The sequence below is a fragment of the Physeter macrocephalus genome, chromosome 4, assembly GCF_002837175.3.
Source record: "Physeter macrocephalus isolate SW-GA chromosome 4, ASM283717v5, whole genome shotgun sequence".
NCBI lineage: Eukaryota > Metazoa > Chordata > Mammalia > Artiodactyla > Physeteridae > Physeter > Physeter macrocephalus.
In genome coordinates, this window is record NC_041217.1 from 138468658 (window position 1) to 138496091 (window position 27434).

Consider the following 27434-nt stretch of genomic DNA (forward strand, 5'->3'; position numbering starts at 1 on the left):
AGAACTGGGTGTGCCCAAGCAGGCCTGGCACCCAGTTTGCTGAACCCCAAAAAGCCAGGCCCTTCCTCCTTGAGCACTGCTCCACCCTGTGTGAGCTCACTGAACAGGAGAGTCAGGCCTGGCCCTTCCAACCCAGCGCCCAAGCCACCCTCCTGCTGCTCTCCCACCCCTGCCACAGACCCTCAGTGTTCTCCTTCCTCTGAGTGGAGCCTGCCCCCTCCTGCAGCTCTTCCTTTGGCCATTATTTATCAGGCTTCCCACTTGGGATTTCTCTGCCTCCTCTCTGCCCTGCAGGCGGCCCCAGTGGAAAGACGGGGCTCCAGGTGCTGGTTCTAATCCCTAATAATGTGTGACCTTGAGTGAGTCGCTGCATCATTTCACACTTTATTCTTTCCTCATCTGTGACATGAGGGTGATATTCCCTCCCCAGGGCCAGAGTAGGTGTGGTGGGTAAACCTGGTAAACGTCACTCTGGATAACTATCAGCTCCCACTCAGTCTGCGTTCCCCCTGTGGCCCAGTTGGCTTGCTCTTGCCAGTCTTCCCCCAGGCCTGGCATCAGTCCCCTATCCTCCAGAAGACTGGACTGTGCTCCCTGACGCAAAGCTGCTAGTCTTCCAGGACTGGATTTTGTAGCAGGTCTGAACTTCTTTTTTAAAATATTTATTTACTTTATTTATTTATTTATTTATTTAGGCTGCGCCGGTGTTAGTTGCAGCATGCGGGATTTTTTTTTTTTTTTTTTAGTTGCAGCATGTGGACTTCTTAGTTGCAGCATGCATGCGGGATCTAGTTCCCCCACCAGGGATGGAACCCTGGCCCGCTGCATTGGGAGCACAGAGTCTTACCCATTGGACCACCAAGGAAGTCCCAGGTCTGAACTTCTCAGTCCCTCCCACCCCTCATTCCATCTGGGGCTGGGCTCCTGAGACCCTCTTGCTTTATCTTCTTGAAAAACAGACCAGCATTTTCAGAAGAGGAAATAGAGCCAATTTGTAAACTTGGAAAAAATATTTGACTTGAGCAATAAAAAGGTAAATTAAAACAACATTCTGTAGATATTTTTCACTTGTAATTTTATTTATTTATTTATTTTTGGCTGCATTGGGTCTTTGTTGCTGTGCGTGGACTTTCTCTAGTTGCGGGGAGCAGGGGTTACTCTCTTCGTTGCAGTGCATGGGCTTCTCTTGTTGCGGAGCATGGGCTCTAGGTGCGCGGGCTTCAGTAGTTGTGGCTCGTGGGCTCTAGAGCGCAGGCTCAGTAGCTGTGGAGCACGGGCTTAGTTGCTCCGCAGCATGTGGGATCTTCCCGGACCAGGGATCGAACCCGTGTCCCCTGCATTGGCAGGCGGATTCTTAACCACTGTGCCACCAGGGAAATCCCTCACCTGTAATTTTAAATGTAAAATTTAATAACTTTTAATTAAAAATTGTTACTATAAATTGCTGGTGATCATGAGATGAAACTTGGGTTCTTGACCTGCTTGGGAGGATCAGAGACAGATTCCCAGGGAGTTCGGCTTTTTTACCCCCTTTTTATTGTCATAACATATACTTTACATAAAAGTGACCATTTTAACTGTACAGTTCAGTAGCATTAAGTATGTTCACATTGTGCAACCATCACTACCATCCATCTCCAGAACTTTTTCATCTTCCCAAACTGAACCTTTGTACCCATTAAACAACTCTCCATGCCCTCCTTCCCCTTGCCCTGGCAACCATCGTTCTGGTTTCTGTCTCTGTGAATTTGACTACTTTATGTACCTCATATGAGTGGAATAATAATACAATATTTGTTCTTTTGTGTCTGGCTTATTTCACTTAGCATAATGTCAAGGTTCATCCATGTAGTAACTTGTGTCAAAATGTCCTTCCTTTTTACGGTTAAATAATATTCCATTGTATGTTTATACCACATTTTGTTTATCCATTCATTCATCAGTGGACATTTGGGTTGTTTCCACATTTTAGCTGTTGGGAACAATGCTGCTGTGAACATGGGTGTACAAATATCTGTCTGAGTCCCTGCTTTCACTGCTTTTAGCTATGTGCCCAGAAGTGGAATTGCTGGGTCATATGGTAATTCTATGTTTATTTTTTTTGAAAAACTGCCATATATGTTTTTCCACAGGAGCTGCACCATGTTATATTCCCACCAACGATACACAAGTGTTCCAATTTCTCTATATCCTTACCAACACTTGTAATTTGTTTCTGTTTTTGTTTGTTTGTTTGTTTTTATAATGGCCATCCTAATGGGTGGCTTTGGCTTTTGATCTGACTCTGAGAAGATGAGTAGGAGTTGGATGGGGAGGTTAGGTTGCTGGTGCACTTCAGCAGTAGGAAAGGCACATGAAAAGGCTAGAGCTTTGCCAGGGCCGTGTACGCCTAGGGACAGAGTAGCCCCATATGGCTGAAACTTAACAGAGCATGGGGACGAGATGGCAGCAGATGAGGACACAAGGCAGCAGCCATAGCCCCATCACAGAGGCCTGAACCCTGGTTGAGAAACTTGACTTTATTGACATAATAGACGGCTCTAGAGGATGGGTTAGAAACTCTTGCAAACTTAGTTATGAGCTTTGTTTCTGCCGTGTGATGCTCACTAGATGTGACCAGGGCAAGTTACTCTCCCTGTCTGATCCTTAGTTGCCTCTTCTGTATAATAGGGGTTGGAGAGGATTGCAATAGTACCTACAAGAGAGAGTTAATGGCTATGAACAGTAAGTTGCTGTGATGGGAAGGCTTTGGGCTGATTACAGCAGGCTGCCTTGCTGCAGAGCTGACTCACTCTGGCCTGCTCTGAGCTGCCTGGCAGCCAGAACTCCCAGCCCAATGAACCTTGGCCTATATCCTGTGGTTATTCCTCCATAAGTCCCAGAGCCAAGGCTCTCATGCTGGGAGAGAAGCAAAGCAGCCCCAGGCAGGGCTGGGCCTGAGTACACCTGAGCAGCCCTGGGGCTGGTTGCAGGGCCTCCCCAGCACGTAGGATGTGGTAGTGGACACAGTCACATGTCACTCACTCCTCAAAACAGCTCCTCCAGGAGACTGCAGTCACATGTCACAGACGAGGAAATTGAAGCTTAGCGAGGGTAACTTGCCCAAGGCCACCAGCTAGGAAGCAGCAGGGCTGGGATTCGAACATGATTCTCTTTGAAGATTTATGCATTACTGGGAAGTTGGGTTAGATTCATTTATTCGTTCACTTGTCATTCAACAAATATTTGCTGAGCATATACTATGTGCCACGTACTGCACCAGGAGTGAATGACACACAATCTCTGCCCCTGGACCTTCTGTAAGGTCCCTTTCCAAGGGCTGGGAATGACCTCTCGTGCTTCTGCTGTGTTCCAGGAGCATACCTAAATTAGCTCATTTAATCTTCACAGCAGTCTGGAGATACAGAGATTACTGGCTTTATTTTATAGGTAAGAAAGTTGAGAATCAGAGAAGGACGTGACTTGCCCAAGGTTGCATGGTTGGGAAGGGGCAAAGTCCATGCTTGGATGACCTGGGGTGGCTGTTCTGTGTGTGTTCCTGAGGCCTGACGCCTCTGACCTTCAGCTCAGCAGTGCAGGGTGGATGCTCTGCCAACCGTGACCATGTGCCTGCCAGCCTGGGACCCGTGAGTCCAGCTCATAGCTTAAATGCTATATTGGGATGTCAAAAGGATATTGGGTGGGGCCTGGAAGGAGACCCACTGTACTGGTAATCCATTTCCACCACAGGCTGGATGCAGGACCCCCCGGGAAGGTCTTGTTTCTCTCTGGTTTCAGTCTTGTCATCGTCAAATGGCATATGGCCCTTTGCCCTACCTTAGCCTAAAACCCTTGGAGGGATCAAAGGCAATCGTGGGAGATGATATTAGACAGTCTGTAGCATGACTGTGGGGCATTGGTGGGAGATAAGGGAGGATGAGAGGAGAGAGCTGATCATGCCCTGTTGGGGGCACATACCCTCAACCCCTTTCTTTACCTAGCAAGCCACACACACTCTTCAATGTTGAGTTTGGAATTCTCCTCCTCCAGGAAGCCTTCCCTGACTTACACACCCACAGTCTGGGTCAGAGGCCTCCCTATCACACTGACCTGGTCACACTGTGTAGTCATTGTTTCCCCCACTAGACTCTCCGGGAAGGGCCCATATCTGGGTCCCAGGCACCCTGCACAATGTCTGCCCAGAGTGGGTGTCCAGGTAACTGGGGGAGGAATGAGTCCTGACACCATCCCTGCAACCCTACCTCTCTCCTGACCACCTTATTCTTGCCCTCCACGCTCTGGCCCCCCTTGCCCGTTCCCTCTTTCTCCTCCTCCCCTCCCCAGAGTGGAGAAGGAATGGAATGCCCTTTGCCTAAGTCGGGCCCTTTCTGTGTGTCTCACTGGTCCCACCAGCATAAGGTGAACATCAAGAGGCCTTTGCGCTCCACCAGGCCCTGCGCGGGGCTCTGCCATAAAGCAAGAAATCGGAAACGGTTCCTCAACAAGTGACTCTAAAACCCGACCAAATGGCATCCATATTAACCACCGCGAGGGGCCATTAAATCTGCCGGGCTCAGGGAAGGATGTCCGGTAAGGCAGCAATGAAAGTGTGCATAGCCGAATGGAAAAGTCGAGGACCCTGCGGGCGCGCCTGCAGGGGCGCAGCGCGGGCAAAGACACAGCGCACAGGTCTGTGGAGATCACAGATCGCAAGGCCTGGGTTGCCGTGGCAGCGGTGGCAGCACCGGTCTGGCCTGCCGGCGGGCGCGGAAGAATCCCGCAGTCCGAGTCCCGCGAGGACCTCGCCGCGGCGGGCGGGTCAGCGCCATGGCCACCAACTGGTTCACGGGCGCTCCCTTCGGGGTTGCAGAGCCACAGGCGGGGCGGGGCGGTGGCTCGGGGGAGAGAGGGCCCACCTACGGGAGGCTGGAGCCTGGGGGAGGAGGAGTGAGGGGGTGTTAATGTGCGGGGTGGGGGTAGGTAGGGCTGGCAGTGAGGGGTGGGGGCGGGACTTTCTATACCTCTCCTGCCTGCCGCACTTCCCTGCCCAGAGTCTTTTACCACCGTTATTAAGTTATTTAAAATCATTTCAGAAGCACCTACTATGTGCTGCTCAGACAAACCGAGTGGCCTGGCTCATAGTAGGTCAATCAGCCCAAAAGTCATAGGTAGAATTTCAGCCCAGGTGTCTTCTTTCTTCATTCATAAGTATGACATATATCGTGTGTATATCATGTATATATACCACCTATGATATATGTATCATATCATAGGTGGTATATATATATATGTGATAGGTGATATATATATATGTGATAGGTGAGATATATATATATATCACCTACTATGTGCCAGGCACAGTTCTAGCATCTGGGGATAAAATAGTGAAAAAAACAGCAAAGCCCTTGCTCATGAGCTTGCCTTCATATGGAAGGGGTGGTGGGAGTGGATAATAAACAAAAAAAGAAAAAGATATAAAATGTTTGCTGGTGATAAGGGCTATGGACAAAAAGGAAGTGGGGAGGAGGAGCCTGCGAGTGCAGGGGGTGGGGCGGCTGGTGGTTGCACTGAGAAGGTGATTTTGAGTAAAGGTTCCCAGCAGGGGGTTAGGGGACCAGACAAGGGTAGAATCTAGGGAGAGGGAACCTGGAAGGACGAAGACCCTGAGGAGGCAGCAGCCCTGCTCATCCTTCATGGGCCAGCTCCAAAGTCACCTCCCGTGGGATGCCAGCTCCCCCACCGCCCAGAACTGCCCTCATCAGGGCTGGGTGCCTCTCACTGGGCATCTGTCCCTCCCAGGTTTGACGTCTCCGCTGTCTATCCCAACCAGAAGAAGGTCAGCACCTTCAGGGAGGCCCCGTACTCCAGGGTTTACTCTGTGGACGTGGTGAGTTTGCATAGCTTCCCGAGTCTCGCACGTGGTCTGGCCACTGCCCCTCCGAGTCCCTCACCGTGACAGATGAGCTGATCTGTGTAAGGGGCACACCCCCTACGTGCCCTCAGCCCACAGCTCAGAGCTTGACTCAGAGCTGGGGCCTCAATGTGTTTGATAAACGCAGGACTGTAGTGAAAACAGCATGGGTCGGATCCACAGAGACCTGGGTTCCACTTGCAGCCCTTGCACAGACTGGCTGCGGGCCCCCTCTGAAGTGTAAGGGGGCCAGTGACAGAGGACGTCATGGTTGCACCTTGAGGGCCAGGCTCGGGGCTGGGGGAGGGGCCCCCAGAGGGGTATTGCCTGTCCACTCCCAGGTCAGGGTGACAGCTTGGCGAGGACTTGCTCTGTGGGTGGACTTGTGGGTGAGGCTGGCCTCGCTCGGACTGTGCTCTGACTCAGTCCCACATAGGACCTGGGACCTACGACTGCAAGGAGACCTGCTTCAGCATCAAGAAGTTGAAGAAGAAGGTGGGCACAGGCTGCGCCAAGGCCCAGGAAGCCACCCGGCTGACGCAGCTGCCCCACTTCCAGTACCGGGCCATCCTGAAAGAGAAGCGGCAGCAGGTGAGGCCCCTGGGGCCCCACCCTGCCCTACCGCTGGTGCCAGGTCCTCCTGCCCAGTCCTGCCTGCCCCCAGGATGGCCTGCAGTGTCCTCCCAGGCCCAGGTAGAGCTCATTCTTTAAGGAACACATCATCGCCTGGGCTCCTGCCCGCGTGGACACTCCCAAGTGTAAAGTTTTCACCTCTGCTCTCTTGGAGCAGAAGGAAGAGCTAGGGCCTGGCTCCTACAACTCCAAAGACTTCTTAGAAGAGTTGCAGGAGAACCGGGCAGCACCCGGGGGCTGCTCAGCTCTGGAGAGGTTCGCTTCCGAGGACTCATTGGGGTAGGTGTGCTCATACATGGAGTGGGATCCCTCCTACCCTCTGCTCTGTCCGAAGAGCATGCAGCCTGGGTGGGGCTGGAAGCGCCCTTTCTCCTACCGTTCTTCTTCCCAGGCTTGGCCAGGCTCTCCTCTGGGACCCGACAGCCCCTCTGCTTTCCAGTGCCACAGCTTTCAGCCCACTGGCTGTCGTAGGTTTCTGCGTCTCCCCCACCAGACCAGGAGCTCCCTGCCGGCAGGGATGGGTCTGGTTCATCTTTGAGCCCCTGACACAGAGCCAGGCATACATTAGGTGCTCAACAAACTCCTCCATATCTATAGCCATCCAGCCAGCCAGCGAATAATGGTTGAGCACCCTCTAGAACCACGTACTGTTCCAGGCCCTGGGGATCCAGCAGTGATGAAGACAAGGTCCCTGCCCTCACGGAGCTGTGATCCTAGTGGTAGAAACAACGGTACAGAGAAGCAAATCGCATATAATGAGGGCCATGAGGAAAAATGAGACAGGGAGATATGGCGAACGATGAGGTGCCATTTATAGGGTAGTCAGGGAAGACCTCTGGGAGGAGGTGGCATTCGAGTGAAACCTGTGGTAGGTGAGCAATGGAGACTCACGGAATCTGTGAGTGAGGGTGGAGGAGGCAAGAGCAGAGGGGTGAGGACCAGGACATGAGGCCCTTCTGGCAAGGTGAGGGCCTCGGGTTTGATTCCAGGTGCTGTGGGAGGACAGCGGAGGGGGCTTTTGATGGGTGGGGGTACTGAGTGGCATCCAAGGCCACCAGCTAGGAAGCAGCAGGGCTGGGATTCGAACATGATTCTCTTTGAAGATTTATGCATTACTGGGAAGTTGGGTTAGATTCATTTATTCGTTCACTTGTCATTCAACAAATATTTGCTGAGCATATACTATGTGCCACGTACTGCACCAGGAGTGAATGACACACAATCTCTGCCCCTGGACCTTCTGTAAGGTCCCTTTCCAAGGGCTGGGAATGACCTCTCGTGCTTCTGCTGTGTTCCAGGAGCATACCTAAATTAGCTCATTTAATCTTCACAGCAGTCTGGAGATACAGAGATTACTGGCTTTATTTTATAGGTAAGAAAGTTGAGAATCAGAGAAGGACGTGACTTGCCCAAGGTTGCATGGTTGGGAAGGGGCAAAGTCCATGCTTGGATGACCTGGGGTGGCTGTTCTGTGTGTGTTCCTGAGGCCTGACGCCTCTGACCTTCAGCTCAGCAGTGCAGGGTGGATGCTCTGCCAACCGTGACCATGTGCCTGCCAGCCTGGGACCCGTGAGTCCAGCTCATAGCTTAAATGCTATATTGGGATGTCAAAAGGATATTGGGTGGGGCCTGGAAGGAGACCCACTGTACTGGTAATCCATTTCCACCACAGGCTGGATGCAGGACCCCCCGGGAAGGTCTTGTTTCTCTCTGGTTTCAGTCTTGTCATCGTCAAATGGCATATGGCCCTTTGCCCTACCTTAGCCTAAAACCCTTGGAGGGATCAAAGGCAATCGTGGGAGATGATATTAGACAGTCTGTAGCATGACTGTGGGGCATTGGTGGGAGATAAGGGAGGATGAGAGGAGAGAGCTGATCATGCCCTGTTGGGGGCACATACCCTCAACCCCTTTCTTTACCTAGCAAGCCACACACACTCTTCAATGTTGAGTTTGGAATTCTCCTCCTCCAGGAAGCCTTCCCTGACTTACACACCCACAGTCTGGGTCAGAGGCCTCCCTATCACACTGACCTGGTCACACTGTGTAGTCATTGTTTCCCCCACTAGACTCTCCGGGAAGGGCCCATATCTGGGTCCCAGGCACCCTGCACAATGTCTGCCCAGAGTGGGTGTCCAGGTAACTGGGGGAGGAATGAGTCCTGACACCATCCCTGCAACCCTACCTCTCTCCTGACCACCTTATTCTTGCCCTCCACGCTCTGGCCCCCCTTGCCCGTTCCCTCTTTCTCCTCCTCCCCTCCCCAGAGTGGAGAAGGAATGGAATGCCCTTTGCCTAAGTCGGGCCCTTTCTGTGTGTCTCACTGGTCCCACCAGCATAAGGTGAACATCAAGAGGCCTTTGCGCTCCACCAGGCCCTGCGCGGGGCTCTGCCATAAAGCAAGAAATCGGAAACGGTTCCTCAACAAGTGACTCTAAAACCCGACCAAATGGCATCCATATTAACCACCGCGAGGGGCCATTAAATCTGCCGGGCTCAGGGAAGGATGTCCGGTAAGGCAGCAATGAAAGTGTGCATAGCCGAATGGAAAAGTCGAGGACCCTGCGGGCGCGCCTGCAGGGGCGCAGCGCGGGCAAAGACACAGCGCACAGGTCTGTGGAGATCACAGATCGCAAGGCCTGGGTTGCCGTGGCAGCGGTGGCAGCACCGGTCTGGCCTGCCGGCGGGCGCGGAAGAATCCCGCAGTCCGAGTCCCGCGAGGACCTCGCCGCGGCGGGCGGGTCAGCGCCATGGCCACCAACTGGTTCACGGGCGCTCCCTTCGGGGTTGCAGAGCCACAGGCGGGGCGGGGCGGTGGCTCGGGGGAGAGAGGGCCCACCTACGGGAGGCTGGAGCCTGGGGGAGGAGGAGTGAGGGGGTGTTAATGTGCGGGGTGGGGGTAGGTAGGGCTGGCAGTGAGGGGTGGGGGCGGGACTTTCTATACCTCTCCTGCCTGCCGCACTTCCCTGCCCAGAGTCTTTTACCACCGTTATTAAGTTATTTAAAATCATTTCAGAAGCACCTACTATGTGCTGCTCAGACAAACCGAGTGGCCTGGCTCATAGTAGGTCAATCAGCCCAAAAGTCATAGGTAGAATTTCAGCCCAGGTGTCTTCTTTCTTCATTCATAAGTATGACATATATCGTGTGTATATCATGTATATATACCACCTATGATATATGTATCATATCATAGGTGGTATATATATATATGTGATAGGTGATATATATATATGTGATAGGTGAGATATATATATATATCACCTACTATGTGCCAGGCACAGTTCTAGCATCTGGGGATAAAATAGTGAAAAAAACAGCAAAGCCCTTGCTCATGAGCTTGCCTTCATATGGAAGGGGTGGTGGGAGTGGATAATAAACAAAAAAAGAAAAAGATATAAAATGTTTGCTGGTGATAAGGGCTATGGACAAAAAGGAAGTGGGGAGGAGGAGCCTGCGAGTGCAGGGGGTGGGGCGGCTGGTGGTTGCACTGAGAAGGTGATTTTGAGTAAAGGTTCCCAGCAGGGGGTTAGGGGACCAGACAAGGGTAGAATCTAGGGAGAGGGAACCTGGAAGGACGAAGACCCTGAGGAGGCAGCAGCCCTGCTCATCCTTCATGGGCCAGCTCCAAAGTCACCTCCCGTGGGATGCCAGCTCCCCCACCGCCCAGAACTGCCCTCATCAGGGCTGGGTGCCTCTCACTGGGCATCTGTCCCTCCCAGGTTTGACGTCTCCGCTGTCTATCCCAACCAGAAGAAGGTCAGCACCTTCAGGGAGGCCCCGTACTCCAGGGTTTACTCTGTGGACGTGGTGAGTTTGCACAGCTTCCCGAGTCTCGCACGTGGTCTGGCCACTGCCCCTCCGAGTCCCTCACCGTGACAGATGAGCTGATCTGTGTAAGGGGCACACCCCCTACGTGCCCTCAGCCCACAGCTCAGAGCTTGACTCAGAGCTGGGGCCTCAATGTGTTTGATAAACGCAGGACTGTAGTGAAAACAGCATGGGTCGGATCCACAGAGACCTGGGTTCCACTTGCAGCCCTTGCACAGACTGGCTGCGGGCCCCCTCTGAAGTGTAAGGGGGCCAGTGACAGAGGACGTCATGGTTGCACCTTGAGGGCCAGGCTCGGGGCTGGGGGAGGGGCCCCCAGAGGGGTATTGCCTGTCCACTCCCAGGTCAGGGTGACAGCTTGGCGAGGACTTGCTCTGTGGGTGGACTTGTGGGTGAGGCTGGCCTCGCTCGGACTGTGCTCTGACTCAGTCCCACATAGGACCTGGGACCTACGACTGCAAGGAGACCTGCTTCAGCATCAAGAAGTTGAAGAAGAAGGTGGGCACAGGCTGCGCCAAGGCCCAGGAAGCCACCCGGCTGACGCAGCTGCCCCACTTCCAGTACCGGGCCATCCTGAAAGAGAAGCGGCAGCAGGTGAGGCCCCTGGGGCCCCACCCTGCCCTACCGCTGGTGCCAGGTCCTCCTGCCCGGTCCTGCCTGCCCCCAGGATGGCCTGCAGTGTCCTCCCAGGCCCAGGTAGAGCTCATCCTTTAAGGAACACATCATCGCCTGGGCTCCTGCCCGCGTGGACACTCCCAAGTGTAAAGTTTTCACCTCTGCTCTCTTGGAGCAGAAGGAAGAGCTAGGGCCTGGCTCCTACAACTCCAAAGACTTCTTAGAAGAGTTGCAGGAGAACCGGGCAGCACCCGGGGGCTGCTCAGCTCTGGAGAGGTTCGCTTCCGAGGACTCATTGGGGTAGGTGTGCTCATACATGGAGTGGGATCCCTCCTACCCTCTGCTCTGTCCGAAGAGCATGCAGCCTGGGTGGGGCTGGAAGCGCCCTTTCTCCTACCGTTCTTCTTCCCAGGCTTGGCCAGGCTCTCCTCTGGGACCCTACAGCCCCTCTGCTCTGGGACCCGACAGCCCCTCTGCTTTCCAGTGCCACAGCTTTCAGCCCACTGGCTGTCGTAGGTTTCTGCGTCTCCCCCACCAGACCAGGAGCTCCCTGCCGGCAGGGATGGGTCTGGTTCATCTTTGAGCCCCTGACACAGAGCCAGGCATACATTAGGTGCTCAACAAACTCCTCCATATCTATAGCCATCCAGCCAGCCAGCGAATAATGGTTGAGCACCCTCTAGAACCACGTACTGTTCCAGGCCCTGGGGATCCAGCAGTGATGAAGACAAGGTCCCTGCCCTCACGGAGCTGTGATCCTAGTGGTAGAAACAACGGTACAGAGAAGCAAATCGCATATAATGAGGGCCATGAGGAAAAATGAGACAGGGAGATATGGCGAACGATGAGGTGCCATTTATAGGGTAGTCAGGGAAGACCTCTGAGAGGAGGTGGCATTCGAGTGAAACCTGTGGTAGGTGAGCAATGGAGACTCACGGAATCTGTGAGTGAGGGTGGAGGAGGCAAGAGCAGAGGGGTGAGGACCAGGACATGAGGCCCTTCTGGCAAGGTGAGGGCCTCGGGTTTGATTCCAGGTGCTGTGGGAGGACAGCGGAGGGGGCTTTTGATGGGTGGGGGTACTGAGTGGCATGCTTGTGGGGGAGGGGGTCGGAGGCATCCAGATGGGAGGTGACTGTGATGAGAGCTGGGGGTGGCAGGAGGGCTGCCGTGGCATCGGTGTGGGTCAGGCTGAGTGGGGTTCAGGCTCCATAGGGTCGTGCGGGCAAAGGCAGGAGTCACGCCCACAACGCTGCCGGTGCTGCCCCTCCTCCCCTGCCCCTCACGCTCTCTGGGCTGGACACTCACTCCTCAAAGTGAGGCAAAGCACTCGCCCTGTGCTTTGCTCCTGCTCTTCCCTCTACCAGAAGTGCCATTCCGCCCCCAGCGGCCCCTTCACCTAAGGCCCCCCCACTCACCCCTCAGCTCTCAGCTCCGAGGTCTGACCTGACCCCATGAGGTGCCATCTCCCTTTCGCAGGAGCCCTGATTGTGGCTGTGGGTTCAGTGTCTCTCCCCCAGTGCACAGCAGCCCCCGAGGGTGGACCACATCTGCCCGGTTGGTTCGCTGCAGAATCCCCAGGTCCTAGCAGCGCCTGGCACATAGTAGGCACGTGATAAGTCTTTGTGGACTAAGCCCACGCCTGCCTACTAAGTACTGGTTCTCCAAAACACTCTAATTTTTTATAACCACTCCAGACGAGGCCCTGGAGGCTCAGAGAGGATAAACATCTTGCCCCAGTGGGCCAAATGGGCAAACCCCAAGCCGGGGCCTTTCCTCCACACCTCACCACTGCGAAACCTTCTATGGAGCCTGGGAATTACTCCTTGCCACGTTCAGGGGACGTGCACATGCATCCTCAGGTGCAGAAGCTGTAACTGCACTGTGGGGAGAGGGGCTGCCTGGAGGCACTGAAAAATGAATGATTACCTTCAGGTCGAAAGGAATAATAGCCGACACTTAATGCAGCACTTGCCATGTGCCAGGCACTGTTCTAAGCACTTGAGTGTACTAAGTAATGTAAACCTCACCACAACCCTGTGAAGCAGGCGCTATCATCGCCACTTTACAGACAGGAAACGAGCACAGAGAGGTTAAGTGACTGCCCAAGGTCACAGAGCTACTAAACAGCAGAGGCAGGACTGAGTCCAAGGTGTCCGCACATAGCAACTGCACTTGACCCATAGGCTGGGCTCACTTGGATTGTTCCTTGACCATCTGTGGAGGACAGGATCTAATGGCAGAGCCCAGCCCCACTGCAGGCAGAGGAGTTGGGGGAACAAATCAGATGCTGTCTGTTTCCTCCTGTGCCCGGTCCCCAGCGCTGGAGCATCTGCGAGGGTTGGCTGAGCAGGGTGAAGGTCCCACGGCCTGTCCCTCCGTTCCAGCTGTCTCTTCTCCTCTCTGGTCCCCACATCTGCTCCTGCAGTAACCTCACTGGGCCCTGCGGGATTTCCCCGAGCCACTCTCCTGGGCTCAGGGCTGGACAGAAAGTTCAAGGAGGTGGCACTGCCCCAGTGGGCAGAAGGCAGCCCTGGGAGAGCTCACGTCCAAGGCCTGATTTTCTTAGCTGTCATCTTGCTCTGGGCTGGGAACCTGATGGCCTCCTCTGGCCTCGGGTCCCTCCAGGTGTCCCCCCAGTGTGGGTGGGACAGGCCTACAAATGCCACCTGTGCAGGGTGCTGACTTCTCCATGGGGGCCTCCCCAGTGCCAGTGCCAAAGCTGTGGGTGCCTGCTTTGGGTCCTGTGAATCCTTCCCCAGAGCGGATGGGCTGCTGAAGCATACCCCTGCAAAGCCAGCGCCTTCTCTGCTGGCGCTGGGCTCTGCCTCCATCCTCCTCCTAGTATGCTCTGCCCTCCCTTGGCTTTGGGGACACTGGGCTCTGTGTCCTTGGAGCTCCTCCGCCAGCCTCCCTCCACGGCTTCTCTTTCCCAGGCCCTGCCCTCCCCACCGCCCTCTGTGGGGTGTTCTCTCTTGCACAGCCAGGCTCCACGCACATGGCTTCAGATCCCCACCCCGGGGTCCTCCAGGCTCCTCAAACTCTGCATGCCCCCCTCCCGCCACGTCAGCGTCTCCCACAGGCCTGCTCTTCCTGGGCAATGGCGCCGCCCAGAAGCCAGAGCCAGAGACCCATGGGCACCTTGTTCCCCTGTAGTCACGGGGGTCTGTGCTTCTGTCTCCCATCCTCCTCCTTCCATCCCCTTGATGGGGGGATGAAGGGAGAGATGAGGCTTTGCCGACAGAGTGCCGGCACTGGGCTCCTCCTGGTCTGTGAGCTCCGGATCAGCAGCTCCACCCCTTTGTTATAACCCTGCCTTCTGAGGTCTCCCTAGACACCGTGGTGCTTATTTCTCTCCCACCTCCGGTGCCTGCACAGTGCCTGGGAAACAGTAGAAGCTCAGAAGGATCATGCATGGATTTTGAGGTTAGAACCCTTGTGCTGCCCCTTTCTGGAGGTGGGACCTTGGACACAAGGTTTGCCTCTCTGAGACTCAGTTTCCCCATCTGTTGATTGCAGGTGGCACTGGTTTGATCTCATCAGGATGTCTCTAGGACCAAGATATTAAGGCTAGTAAAGCAGCCAGCACATGATGTTGAGACCCACCTTCCTACTTTGGGGCTTTTCTCCTGAACGTACCTGGAAACCCTGGGCCCTGGAAGGAGGCAGTGTGCATTCTGGTTCCTCTGAGGGTGAACGAATCTGTTGCCTGCCACGGCCTGACTACCCACCCTCTCTGCCAGGCCTGGTTCTGGGCTGCTTCCTGGGAGGTTCCAGGGACTGGAGGTAGGCAGGGCTGAGGCATCTGTGGAGTGGCAGCGATCCCGTGTGGCTAAAAGGTGCAAAGCAGCAGAAAACCTCCTGCCGGGTCTTGACCCAACGATGGCTACCCACTCACCCACCTATACTGCAGGGTGGCTCTTCTCATTCCACCTACAAAGGCCATATTTCTGACCCTGGCAGTCGAGGCTCCAGTTGCTCATTCCAGCCACAATTCTCAACCTCTCCTACCTCTTCCTCTCCTATCCTGCCCCGCCAAGACAGCCACCCCACCCTGACTTATTAGGTGTTGGCACCCACTATGGGCTGGGCACGTGCAGGAGGCTTTATAGACGTTATTTCATATCATCCTCATTACCTTGGAAGAAAGTTCCACTATCCCTGTGCTTGAAATTTGGACCATGAGGCTAAGAAGGATTAAGTGGCATGCCCAAGGTCACTCAGCTAGGAAGCAGTGGAGTCAGGATTCGAACCCAGGACTCCAGATCCCTCCAGGTCGCTGTTCACAGCACGGTGGGAAACCCATTCACGTAAACGTAGGGCTATAACACAGGGGTGTAATGGTTGGGATTTCCGAGACCACCAAAGCAAGCAGCTGTCTGGGGTGATCAGGGAAGGAAGGCTTCATTCCCAGGAGAGATGACATTCGAACTGGCTTTGCAGGATTAGAAGAATTTTCCAAGGCCAAGAAGGCAGGAAGGGCATTTTGGGTGGCAGTAATGGCACAAGCAAGCAAAGGCCAGGAGGTTGCCAGAACGGCATAGGTTTGGGGACCAGCAAGGACCTCACTTTGGCTGAAGCATCAGGTGTAGGAAGGGAACAGTGAGGGGTAAGTTGGACAGACCAGTGGGGCCCCAGTGAAGGCTGAACTTGGAACTGAAGGTCTGAACAGTGGCAGAGGCTCAGAGGCCCACAGTGCTGTGTGTTTTGGGGGGCAGTTAACACACAAGGGCTCTGAAAATCCCGTTACCCTCTGGGGGGCATCTCTTCCTCAGGTGCACTCAGCAGCACAAGGAGTGGGACTGACGGCCTTTATGTCCCTCCCTCTCGCCCCCAGAACTACTATCCAGGCCCTGGAAATTATGGGGAGAAGGGCAACCCATACACGAAGCTGGAGGAGGGTGCCTGGAACTGGTCTCCTTCCAAGGGCCTCATGTGCAGGATGACCAACAAACCGCCCCCCTTGGCTCATCAGGTATCCCCCTACCCTGGCCGGGCCTCGCCCACCTTCCTGCGCAGACCTGGGGGGGACTCCAGGGCAGATGGGGAAACCGAGGCCCCGAGGGGGTGATGGACCTGCAGGGATTGTCCTCTGTGCTCTGTTCCAGGGGAGCAGTCTGGCACTGGGCACCTACACTTTTAAAAGTGGCATCGAGGCATACCTGCCACGATCCATGGGCACCCGCGGCCTCTATGACACTTTCTCTGGTGACCGAAGCAAGCCCCAGCCTTATGGAGATTACTCCGTGCAGGTGTGTACCCAGGCGGGCTATGCCTTCCCTGGCAGGAAAACAGGCCTCACCTATCCACAGCACCCTGTGTGCCAGGCTCTGCGCAGGACTCTTCCCCCTCCCAGCTAGGGCAGGGTAAGGCGCCCTGTGTTAGAGGAGGAGACTGAGGCTAGCCACGCAGCTGGTAGGGGCAGAGCCGTGATTGAACCCCACGGCATCTGTCTGGCTTCACCTCCAGTCCCCTCTCCTCTGTACCAGCACGAATTGCAGGGGAAGTGCAGGGGGCCACAGTGCCAGGCCTGGATGGGAGACAGGCTGCCAGGCCTGCAGGGACCTGGATGGGGCAGGCCTGGGTGTCCTGCTGTTTTGGAGACACTTCCCAGCCATCTCAGACCCAGCTAAGCTGACTGGGTTAGTGGCGGAGAACTGGAGGGCTGGGAGGGGAAGCTGAGGTAGAATTTTAGCTCGATGCCCCACTTTCCTGCACCAGTCAAATTCCTGTTGTGTGATCCCTAGCACCGTGGGCTTTGCTTTCATAGTAATTGGACTTAAGTATTTGTCTAACTGTTTATTTTGTCTCTACTGTGCCCTCACTCATGTGTGCCTTGGGCCAGGTAATCGTCTAGGTGCAGGGGAACCTGTCCCAGTGGTGCTTACTTTCTAGTAAGTGCTTACTTTCTAGTGCAGAAAGAAACACAATCGCAAGTGAAAACAATATAGAATGCTAGCAGGGAGTGGGTGCTGTGGTAAAGGCATCAGGAGCTCTAGGAAGCGGGGGTGGTGAAATGTTGAAATTCTTTGGGACCGGCTGGTAAATAGCCACTGAATGAACCCTGCAACTCGGCTCCTCCCTGGGGCTTCCCAGGCCTCCCCATGACCAGCTACTAAGGTGTCCTGCCAGCATAGCAGGGGCCTCAGACGCTCCGTAGGCCCTAGAGCCCATGCCCAGGCCACAGGATATTATTTTGTGTTATCTAAAAAATAGACATTTTAAAGAGCAGTTTTAGGTTCACAGCAAAACTGAGCAGAAAGTACAGGGTTCTCATGTTCCCTCTGTCCCCCCTACATGCCCAGGCCCCCACTATCAATAATCAGCACCAGAGGGGAACATTTCTTACAGTCAGTGAATCTACATTGACACATTATTATCACCGAAAGTCCATGGTTTACATTAGGGTTCACTCTTGGTGTTGTACATTCAATGGGTTTGGACAAATATATAATGACATGTATCCACCATTATAGTATCATACAGAGTAGTTTTGCTGCCCTAAGAATCCTGAGTGTTCCCCCGTCACACCGGTTTTTAAATATTTGGACCATCGCTCCTTCTTAGAACAGTGCCTGACTCAGTAAATGTCCACAAAACAAGCGAAATAAAGAAGAAATGGATGAAGGCAAGCTGGGCTGCAGGGCACCGCACGGAGGAGGGGCTGTTAGAGACCCCATCAGACTGACCCCACCCCTGGCTGGGGGGCTTCGTCTCTGTCGCCCAGGTCAGGGTGGACTGGCCTGGCCATGGGACAGTGGCAGGCATGGGGGAGAGTGATGCCTCATTGGACCACTGCTTGTCTCTGATTGTGGTAAGGGTCCAGAATCGCAGCTCTTGCTTTTCCTGACATAACAGATATTCTTTTTCCTCCTCTGTTTCTCAGAAAAAACGGCCCAGGGAACTGATGAACTTCAAGAGCTTCGTGGAAGAACTTAACTCATGTCACAGTAAGAAGCGTGGAGTTTTTTCAAAAGTTCCCCGCAACCCGGAAGCCCCTCCAGAAAGAATTTATTGGGCCACCCTTAGCCAGTGTCCCCCAAAACTAGTCACTGTCACCCTATGGCCTTCCTTCCTTCTTCTCTTGGAAGGGGGCTTTCCTGCGGGGGCAGGGTGGGGTGGAAGTGGCTATTTCAGCCGAAAGCTTACCCTTGGGTACCAGACTCACCTGGTTCCCAATCCTGGTCTTGTACTTACTAGTCACATTGGATCAGTGTCTGTCACTCTCTGAGCCTTGGTTTACATGCTTGTCCCATGAGCGTGACCAGGTGGCTGTGAGAGTTCAATGAGGTTAGTACTAGAGCCTATGGCATGGAGCCTGGCACCCGGGAAGTGCCCAGTGGGCATTGATCTCTGCCCCTCCCTCCCCTGCAGAGAGGATGAGGGGGAAACTGGAGCGGGACCAAGTGAGAATAAGGGGTCTGCCCGACAGAGGGCCGCACACCTGTTCTGTTTAGGGGAGTGGTGGGCTCCTTTCTGGGGGCTCGGCAGCCAGTGGTCTGAGTAGGCTCTGGACATTAGTCGACCCCCAAGCAGGTTCTGCCCCCCAGGGAGGGAACTGCTAAGGGCTTGGGAAGGTGGGCGTGTCCAGAGGAATGAAAAAGGGTACCAACAATTCCTGAATACCTGCTCTGGGGCGGGTACCTTTCAGCCCCCTGGAGGGAGGGATTGTCTTTTGCATTTCATGAAAGGAAACTGAGGCCCAGAGATAGGAAGGGATTTGCCCAGGCTCCCAGCAAGAGGGAGAAGGAGCCAAGACTGGAGCCCAGCTCATTTAGCTGCCAAGTCCGTGTGGCTTCTACTCCCCAGCCTGGGGTCTGGAGCACCTCTCTGGACCCTGCCAGACCGGGAGGGCCCTTGGGAACCTGGAAAGAGGTTTCAGGCTGATGGGTGGGCATAGAGTGGGTGGCAGGGGTCATGAGAGTACCGCAGGGCCCCTTCACCCCCAGAGGATGGGCTCCTGGTAAGTTGGGAGGTGACCAGGTACCTCCCACCATCCTTGGCTCAAGTCTCAGGGCTGCCGGGGGGGTGAGGTCAGCTGCCCGGAGCCCTCATCAGGCCTGGCCCCAGGCTGACCACCGCCAGACCTCGCCAAGCTTTCAGCCTTTGTTCCTCACCTCTTGGCCACGTCTGGTCCCAGTACGTGGCTTCCTCCGGAGAAGGAATGCAAACACATCAACCAACCACCATTCCTTCTGTCTCCCAAGCGGATAGGCATAAAGGCCTCCCAGATGATTCTGGGGACCTGAGTGAGTGGGTCTGGGTAGGGGATACACAGTGAGGAGCAGGGAACCCTCTCCTAACTCTACAGGCAGCCCCAAGTTCTCCTTCCCCGCCAGGAACTGGTGCTCTGAGAGAGCCAATCCCACCTCTTTTTTTTCTACCAGGGACTAACACCCACTCCCACTGTCTCATTTCTCTAAGGCAGTGGTTTTTCAAACTTGAGCGGGCATTAGCCTCACCTGGAGGGCTTGCCCCACGCCAGAGCTTCTGATTCAGTAAGCCTGGAGTGGGGCCTGGGAACTTGCATTTCTAATGAGTTCTCAGGTGATGCTGATACTGCTGTTCCAGGGACAAGTTTGAGAACCACTGTGCTAATGGACATCACCCAGAGCCATCCCACTCTCTTATTTTCTAGGGAAATGCTCCCTCCATTCTCTTCATATTTGTCTTGAGGCCTCAGGGGGCAGCTCGGGGAGTTGGCCCATTTCTCATCTCTGGTTGAGCAAGGACCCTCTCCTTCCCCTCCCCTCTCCTCCCCCTCGCCTCTCCTCCCCCTCCCCAGAGGCAGCCATCCCCCATATATGATGTAATCTTCGGTTTGTTGGTGTTCTTGTAAGACAGCTAAGCTCTTGCCTTCGTGTGCCTGCCTTCTTCATTCACCAGATGGCACTGGGCACCGGCTTCATTCTGTTGCTCATTCCTGTCCTTCATTTTTTAAGCCCACCTTTTACTGGGGTCTAATAACCATACAGAAAGGAGCATGAATCCTAAGTGAAGAGCTCCATGAATTGTCACAAAATGGACTCACCATGTAACCACCCCCCAGAGGGTTGAAGGGCACGTTTCCAGCACCCCAGGGCCACCCCCCAACCTCCCTCCCCATCAGGTGGTTCCTCTCCTGACTTCCAGTAGTGCAGGTTAGTTTTGTGTGGTTTTGAACAGCTGTTTGTTTTTTTAATTAATTGAGATATTTAATAGACAGTGCAAACCATAGTTTCATCTGATTATAAATGTATGAGTTATCTATCAGTTATCACAAACAGCAACAAGGACCTTAGAGCTACGTTAGAAAAATGTATAGCTGGGATTTAACTCTAACAATCTCACGTGCTCTCAAGAGAACACCATCCGTTTCAAATCAGTGTCACAAACTCCAAAAAGACCAGGGGAGTGGGAGTGAGGAGTGGGCCAGAGTGGGAATCACAGGGACCATTACACAGGCGATGGACAGAAATACAGCTCTTGAGGAAACCAAAATCAGATGCATTATTACAGCTAAGGACAAGGAAAAGCTTATGGCTTTTAAAAAACAACTCCTGGGCTTCCCTGGTGGCGCAGTGGTTGAGAATCCGCCTGCCGATGCAGGGGACACGGGTTCGTGCCCCGGTCCGGGAAGATCCCACATGCCGCGGAGCGGCTGGGCCCGTGAGCCATGGCCGCTGAGCCTGCTTGTCCGGAGCCTGTGCTCCAAAACGGGAGAGGCCACAACAATGAGAGGCCCGTGTACCGCAAAAAAAAAAAAAAAATTAATTACAATAAAAACTCTATATCAAAACCTAAGTAATATTGTCAAAGCACCCATTAGAGGAAAATTCATAGCTTTAATAGCTTTTAATATTAAATATGAAAGATTGAAACCAACAGAAGCAATTATTCGATTCTAGAAGTTTAAAAAAGTCAAAATAAATTTAAAACTAAGGCAGGAGTAAAGAATTAATGAGAACAAATCGAGTCTGGAAGGATGGAGGTGCTCTCACTGGGGTCTCACAACTCCTCCATGTTGATGTGCTATTGTCAATCCCTGCTTCGGCTGTAGGGTGTGGGCCACGACCCAGTGTGGGTGTGGATGGAAAAGTGTAGGGTCCACAGACTGCGAGGCTGCTGTAGAAAGGCAAAGAGCGATTGTCAGGGCTGTCTTGCCATCTTATACGTGAGTGCCTGCAGAGGTGGGTGTGATGGAAATAGCTCAGAGGCCCGCAGCCAAACAGGCAGGGCGGGGACCAGGGCTCTGACTCAGATCCTGTACTTCAGCCTCTCCTGCTTGGCCAGGTTTGCAGAGGCCATGGGTGTGGAACACAACTTGGCCTTGAACAATTTGCTGTCTTCAGTCCAGGCGAGGGAGGGCGTGTGTGGGAGAGTTGTAAAGTCTCCTTCTGGAATGTGTAGTGGCAGCTAATCTTTCTCACCTGTCACTGCCAAGCCTCACCTGCTTCTTCCTGCCAAACCGCTGGTTCTGGGCTTCCAGCTAGGCAGCCTGGGATTTGACTCCTGTGTGGAAAGGCAGACTTTTGCTTTCCATTATTTAGAGCTATACACATAGTAGGTGCTTCATAAATGTGGTTGATGGACCAATGGAGCAAGTTTTCCACCTGGTCACCTTTCTGGCTCTTACAGCCTGGTCTCTTTACTCCATCTGGCCACCCTCTGGCCGTGTGGACATGCTCACTTTGCACTCCAGCCAGGCCACGCTTTGGCCACACTGTGATCTGTTCTTGAAACACTCTTTTCCTAGTTTCTGTCTGGAAAATTCCTATTTATCCTCCACAACTCTGCTTAAATATGAAGGCTTCCCTGATTTTTCCAGACAATGCCTCTTTATTCTCAGCCTCTTGTGCATTCCCCGTTTGGAGCACTTTCCCTTTATATTGTAATTATTTATTCACATGCCTGTGGTCCCTACTAAACAGAACTTCTCTATTCTCAAACTCCAGTGTCTAGCTGGCACGTGTAGAAGCTCAATGCATATTTGTTAAAGGATGAGTCAGTGCTGCACGCAAGGAAACTTCCAGTTCGATCTGGCAGAAGCTTATTTTTCCTAAGTTTTTTCACTTGACATTTTTTTACAAAAAATTTAAACATACACCAAAATAGAAAGGATTTTACAGTGTACCCTTGTATATGCATCACTTAGATTCTACCATTAATGTTTTATTCTTCTTGTTTTATGACATATCTTCCTGTCTGTTAATCTATTAATCACCCATCTATTATCATCTTTCTACCCATCTATTAATTACCTTACAATCTGATAAATTTCAAAGTAAATGGCAGACATCAATACTTTCTCCTACATACTTCAGTAGGCATACTAACTTTTTAGTATTTTTAACTAAAGTCACATTCCTTGTCCAGAAATCTGAAATTGAAATCATAAGTATCCATTTTTATAATAACAATAATAATAAATTCTTATATCACTAGAGTATATTTATAATATTCAAAGTGATTTTATATGTATTTACTATATACAATAACTTTAAAAGTTAGGAAGGGCTTCCCTGGTGGCGCAGTGGTTGAGAGTCCACCTGCCGATGCAGGGGACACGGGTTCATGCCCCGGTCCAGGAAGGTCCCACATACCGCGGAGCAGCTGGTCCCGTGGGCCATGGCCGCTGAGCCTGCGCGTCCGGAGCCTGTGCTCCGCAACGGGAGAGGCCACAACAGTGGGAGGCCCGCGTACCGCAAAAAAAAAAAAGGTAGGAATTACTCTCAATGTTTTTCAGTTGAGACAACTGAAATTTGGGGAGAGAAAGGGATTTCCTAAAGCTGCTGCTAGGCAACAGCATTCATGCATGTAATCTTCAAAAATTAATTGAGAACTTGCTATGTGGCAGGCACATCTTGGGACATTGCAGAAGAGAACCAGACAGACAGCAGTTCTGTCCCAGAGTGGCTCCCACCTTTCTGGGGAAGGTACTCAACCCCCGTTCTACAGTTACAGGGCAGTGTGAGAAGGATGAGGGCAGGAGGGGCCTGGGACTTTTCTATGTCCAGAATGCTCTCCCCACTCTTTTACCCACAGCGTTCTGGAGGGCGAGACCAGGAGAGAAGGCCCTTTGAACCCAGGAAGGCTAAGGCACAGATAGCCTTCACCATGACCAGTCTTCCTGTCCTTGTCCCACCTGCTCACACCCGGTCACTCCCCTTTTACCTGCTGGGCCTCTGTGCATGCTGCTTCGGTGGGAGATTTGGAAGTTTGAACAGGAAAGGGGGACTCTTAGGAAATTCAGCACAGAGTCCCCCTTCCCCAGGGTTCCAAGCTGTGTTCTTTCCACAAGTGTTCACTTCTTTCAGGGAGGAGAAAAATTAGGACAAAGGAAAGTGCATGAACAAAGGAAAGGAAGCCAAAAAGCTCAGGACCTGTCCGGAAAACCCTAGATGGTTCGATTTGGATGATGCATGGAGTGTGTAAAGGGGAATCGCAGAGAATAAGGCAGGTGGGATTGGTTAGGTCAGTCCTTAGAGGCCTTGATTGTGAAGCTAAGCTGCTCAGACTTTATCTGACCTGTGAGAAGCCACAGAAGGATTTTTGTAAAAGTTAGGTTTATAATAGTAAAACTTACAGCCAGTAAAATTCACCCTTTTTAGGTGTATAGCTCTATGAGATTTTTTTTTCCAGTTCTGTGAGTTTTGAAAAATGTATATAGTCATGTAATTAATCACCCAAACAAGCAAGATAAAGGATATTACCATCACCCCTAAAAGTTTCCTTGTGCCATTTGTAGGCCCCAGCCCCTGGCAGCTACTGATGTGATTACCAGCCCTATAGTTTTGCCTTTTCCAGAATGTCATATAAATGGAATCATGCTGTATGTAGAATCTTGTTTCTTTCATTTTGCATGGTGTTCTTGAGCTTCATCCATACTGTTGCTTATATTAGCAGTTTGTTCCTTTCTAATGCTGACTTGTGTTCTCTTGAACGGATATACCACAGTTTATCCACTTGCAAGGAGAGGGACATTTGGGTTGTTTCCAGTCTGGGCAATTTTGAATAAAGCTGCTATAAGCAGTCCCATATAGGTCTTCATGTAGACATATGCTTTCATTCTTCTTTGGTAAATATCTAGAGTAGGATTTCTAGGTCACTTGATAAATGTATGTATAACTTTATAAGAAACTGCCAAACTATTTTCTGAAAAGGTTCTATTCCCAGTAATAATGTATGTGAGATCTAATTGCTTTACATCCTTGTCAACATTTGGTATTATAAGGCTTTTTTTCCTTCCAAATTTAGCCATCCTAGTAGGGGTATTTCCTTGTGGTTTGAATTTGCATTTCTCTAATGACAAGATGTTGGGCATTTTTTCATGAGCCTCCTCCATATCTCTTCTTTTGCACATTTTAAAAAACGGTTACTTGTTTTCTTCTATTAAGTGTTGAGAGTCCTTTATATATTCCAGGCATACATCCTTTATCAGACATGTATTGTGCACATATTTTCTTCCGGACCCTCAAAAGGGTTTAAATGGGAAGTAACTCTTGTGTTTTAAAGATGTACTCTGTGGCATTGTTGGGTGGGGGAGTGGGATGGGGCCGGATGGAGACAAGGAGGCCGACTTAGTGTCAGGTGAGAGCTGAGGCTCTGAGCCAGGCCAGGGGCAGTGGTCTGGGGAGGACTGAAGAGCGGAAGGCACGGAGACCCACCGGATGATCATAAAGGCCTCTTTGACCCTGTGAGCCTGCCCTCCTGCCTTCCTTCCCTTGACAGATATTTGTGGACACCACCTTTCAAGCACCTGAAACAGTCTAGGCATAGGAGAAATATCAATAAAGACATCAAAGTCCTGCCTTCATCAAGTTTACGTCTCAGTGGGAAAGACAGACAATGCACAAACACATACATGTGTGCACCATAATGGCTGGTATATGCTGTTGGACACACAAAGCAAGGGGTTCTTATAAAATGCCACCTTCCAAATGGCTTCTGAGATGAAACCAGAGAGAGTCCTCGTGGGTTCCACTCTTAGAAAAGAATCCGAGCAATGAGAGGGATGCTGGACTGTGGTCAGGGCCTCTGGGCTGGAATTCTGGTCATCAGGGTGACCTCAGGCAAGTTCCCTCCTTTTTGTGACCCTCAGTCTCCCTCTTGGGATGATCTTTTAGGTGCTAGGATTTTGTATTTGAAGTTCTTACAAACCGATTTGGGGGCTCTGATGAGCCAAAGTAGGTGCATAGCAGAGGAATTTCCTCCTTAGAACCAGGCTGTTTTGTTGGAAGAGCTCTAGAGGTCATCAATTTTGGCCTCTCAACTAACATAGGATCCCCTAGGAAGCACCCTGTTCATCCCCTCTGGGTGCCCCTCCAGGGATGGGGGGCTCACTCTCTTCCAAGGGACCAGTTCCATTCTCTCTTTCTCTGTCTTTTTAAAGGGAAAGAATCACACCCTTTACTAGGGGGAAGTGCCCGCCAGCTGTGGATTACAATTCAGATCCTATTCCTTAAAGCCGCACATGAAGGACAGCCTGCAGTGACCAGAGGACCCAAAGGCCTGAAGACAGATCTGGGGATGGGAGGGTAGGAGTGGGAATGGGGGGTCTTGGAGAAAGGACACATGGGAATGCCTGGGAGAGGGGAGAGGTGTGATGGGATCACTTGTGCTGGAGGTGTCTACCGGGAGGTCATGATGTCTGCTGGGCCAGATATCTTTTGACACGAGAGATCAATTATCCTGAGAATCGGCTAGTGACATGAACATGGGAGCCAGACAGCAGATGGACTAAAGGGGTGGAATGTGGTTGACACTCTTGGAACCCCTTTTATTCTAAAGCCAAAGTCCTTGGATCCCTGATCAGTAAAACCCAAAGAGAGTTGGGAGAGTGGAGCATACGTCCTAAGGTGGCTGTAGGCCCTCTCTGGGAATACTCCATCTCCATCCCAGGATGCTCCTGGAAGCTCAGCAGGGTCAAATGCCATGAGGAGGCTGCTGACCTCCAGGAATCATGCAGCCATTGGGAACAAACAGTTCCACTCCCAAAGTCAGACCTTGTGGGCACGCCAGTCTAGCCCAGAGGTGGGTCTGTGCAGGTTGGTCACAGTGTCCTGAGCTTCTGCCCTCACTGTTTTTGGACAGTGAGAGATTGGGTGGGATGGCAGGAGTGTGTTGTCTTTAGAAAAGAGGAGACAGACTCACAGCCTCAGCCACAAAACTCACATAATGATAAAAAATACTTCAAACAATCTTAAGAGCATGAGTGCCTTACAGAAGTTACTTCTTCACTCATGTCAAAATGACTGTTTTGGGAGAAGTAAAACTGACTTTATTCACAGGTATGTTGTCTATTGAAAGAAAAATACTACTGAATCCTCAAAAAGGCTGATAAGCCAAACTAGGTGCAAGTAGGTCTAATAAGTCTGCAAGGTTTTAGGAAATAAGATCAACATACCCAAATCAACTATTGCTATACACTAGCAATAAACAACCAAAAATTGAAAATTGAAAATGCCATATATAATAGCATCAAAACTATCAAATACTTAGGTATAAATTTGACAAAAGAGGTGTAAGACTTGTACAGTGAAAACTATAAAATTTCTCTCTGCTGAGAGAAATTAAAGAAGACCTAAATAAAGGGAGAGATATACCATAATCATGGATCAAAAGACTCAATGTTGTTAAGATGTCAATTCCCTCAAATTCATCTATAGATTCAATACCAATCAAAATCCTAGTAATTTTTTTTAAAACTTTTTTTATACAGCAAGTTCTTATTAGTCATCAATTTTATACATATCAGTGTATACATGTCAATCCCAATCACACAATTCAGCACACCACCATCCCCACCCTCCCAGGGTTATCCCCCTTTGGTGTCCATACGTTTGTTCTCTTCATCTGTGTCTCAACTTCTGCCCTGCAAACTGGTTCATCTGTACCATTTTCCTAGGTTCCACATACATGCGTTAATATACAATATTTGTTTTTCTCTTTCTGACTTACTTCACTCTGTATGACAGTCTCTAGATCCATCCACGTCTCAACAAATGACTCAGTTTCGTTCCTTTTTACAGCTGAGTAATATTCCATTGTATATATATACCACATCTTCTTTATACATTCGTCTGTCGATGGGCATTTAGGTTGTTTCCATGACCTGGTTATTGTAAATAGTGCTGCAATGAACATTGGGGTGCATGTGTCTCTTTGAATTATGGCTTTCTCTGGGTATATGCCCAGTAGTGGGATTGCTGGATCATATGGTAATTCTATTTTTAGTTTCTTAAAGAACCTCCATACTGTTCTCCATAGTGGTTGTATCAATTTACATTCCCATCAACAGAGCAGGAGGATTCCCTTTTCTCCAAACCCTCTCCAGCATTTGTTGTTTGTAGATTTTCTGATGATGCCCATTCTAACTGGTGTGAGGTGATACCTCATTGTAGTTTTGATTTGCATTTCTCTAATAATTAGTGATGCTGAGCAGCTTTTCATGTGCTTCTTGGCCATCTGTATGTCTTCTTTGGAGAAAT

General features: G+C 51.6%; 1 protein-coding gene across 1 annotated transcript; it reads left to right on the forward strand.

The window, feature by feature from the left end:
* The first annotated feature begins 4600 nt into the window (after window positions 1–4600).
* On the forward strand, window positions 4601–25409 carry CIMAP2 (ciliary microtubule associated protein 2). The gene is made up of 12 exons (XM_024119955.1): window positions 4601–4668; window positions 4713–4842; window positions 5134–5147; window positions 5779–5866; window positions 6317–6481; window positions 6681–6730; window positions 11196–11268; window positions 15803–15940; window positions 16074–16217; window positions 17852–18013; window positions 19062–19210; window positions 25337–25409. The coding sequence occupies exons 1-12, from the start codon at window positions 4601–4603 to the stop codon at window positions 25407–25409; spliced, it is 1254 nt and encodes a 417-aa protein (XP_023975723.1).
* The last annotated feature ends 2025 nt before the right edge of the window (window positions 25410–27434 follow it).

What these genes read in the sequence shown, in the direction of transcription:
- CIMAP2 (XM_024119955.1), top strand. Translation starts at nt 4,601, where the DNA reads ATGGAAAAGTCGAGGACCCTGCGGGCGCGCCTGCAGGGGCGCAGCGCG. An exon ending in GGCAAAGACACAGCGCACAG is followed by an intron (nt 4,669 to 4,712) that starts GTCTGTGGAGAT and finishes TTGCCGTGGCAG; the next exon opens with CGGTGGCAGCACCGGTCTGG. An exon ending in GCTTCCGAGGACTCATTGGG is followed by an intron (nt 11,269 to 15,802) that starts GTAGGTGTGCTC and finishes TCTCGCCCCCAG; the next exon opens with AACTACTATCCAGGCCCTGG.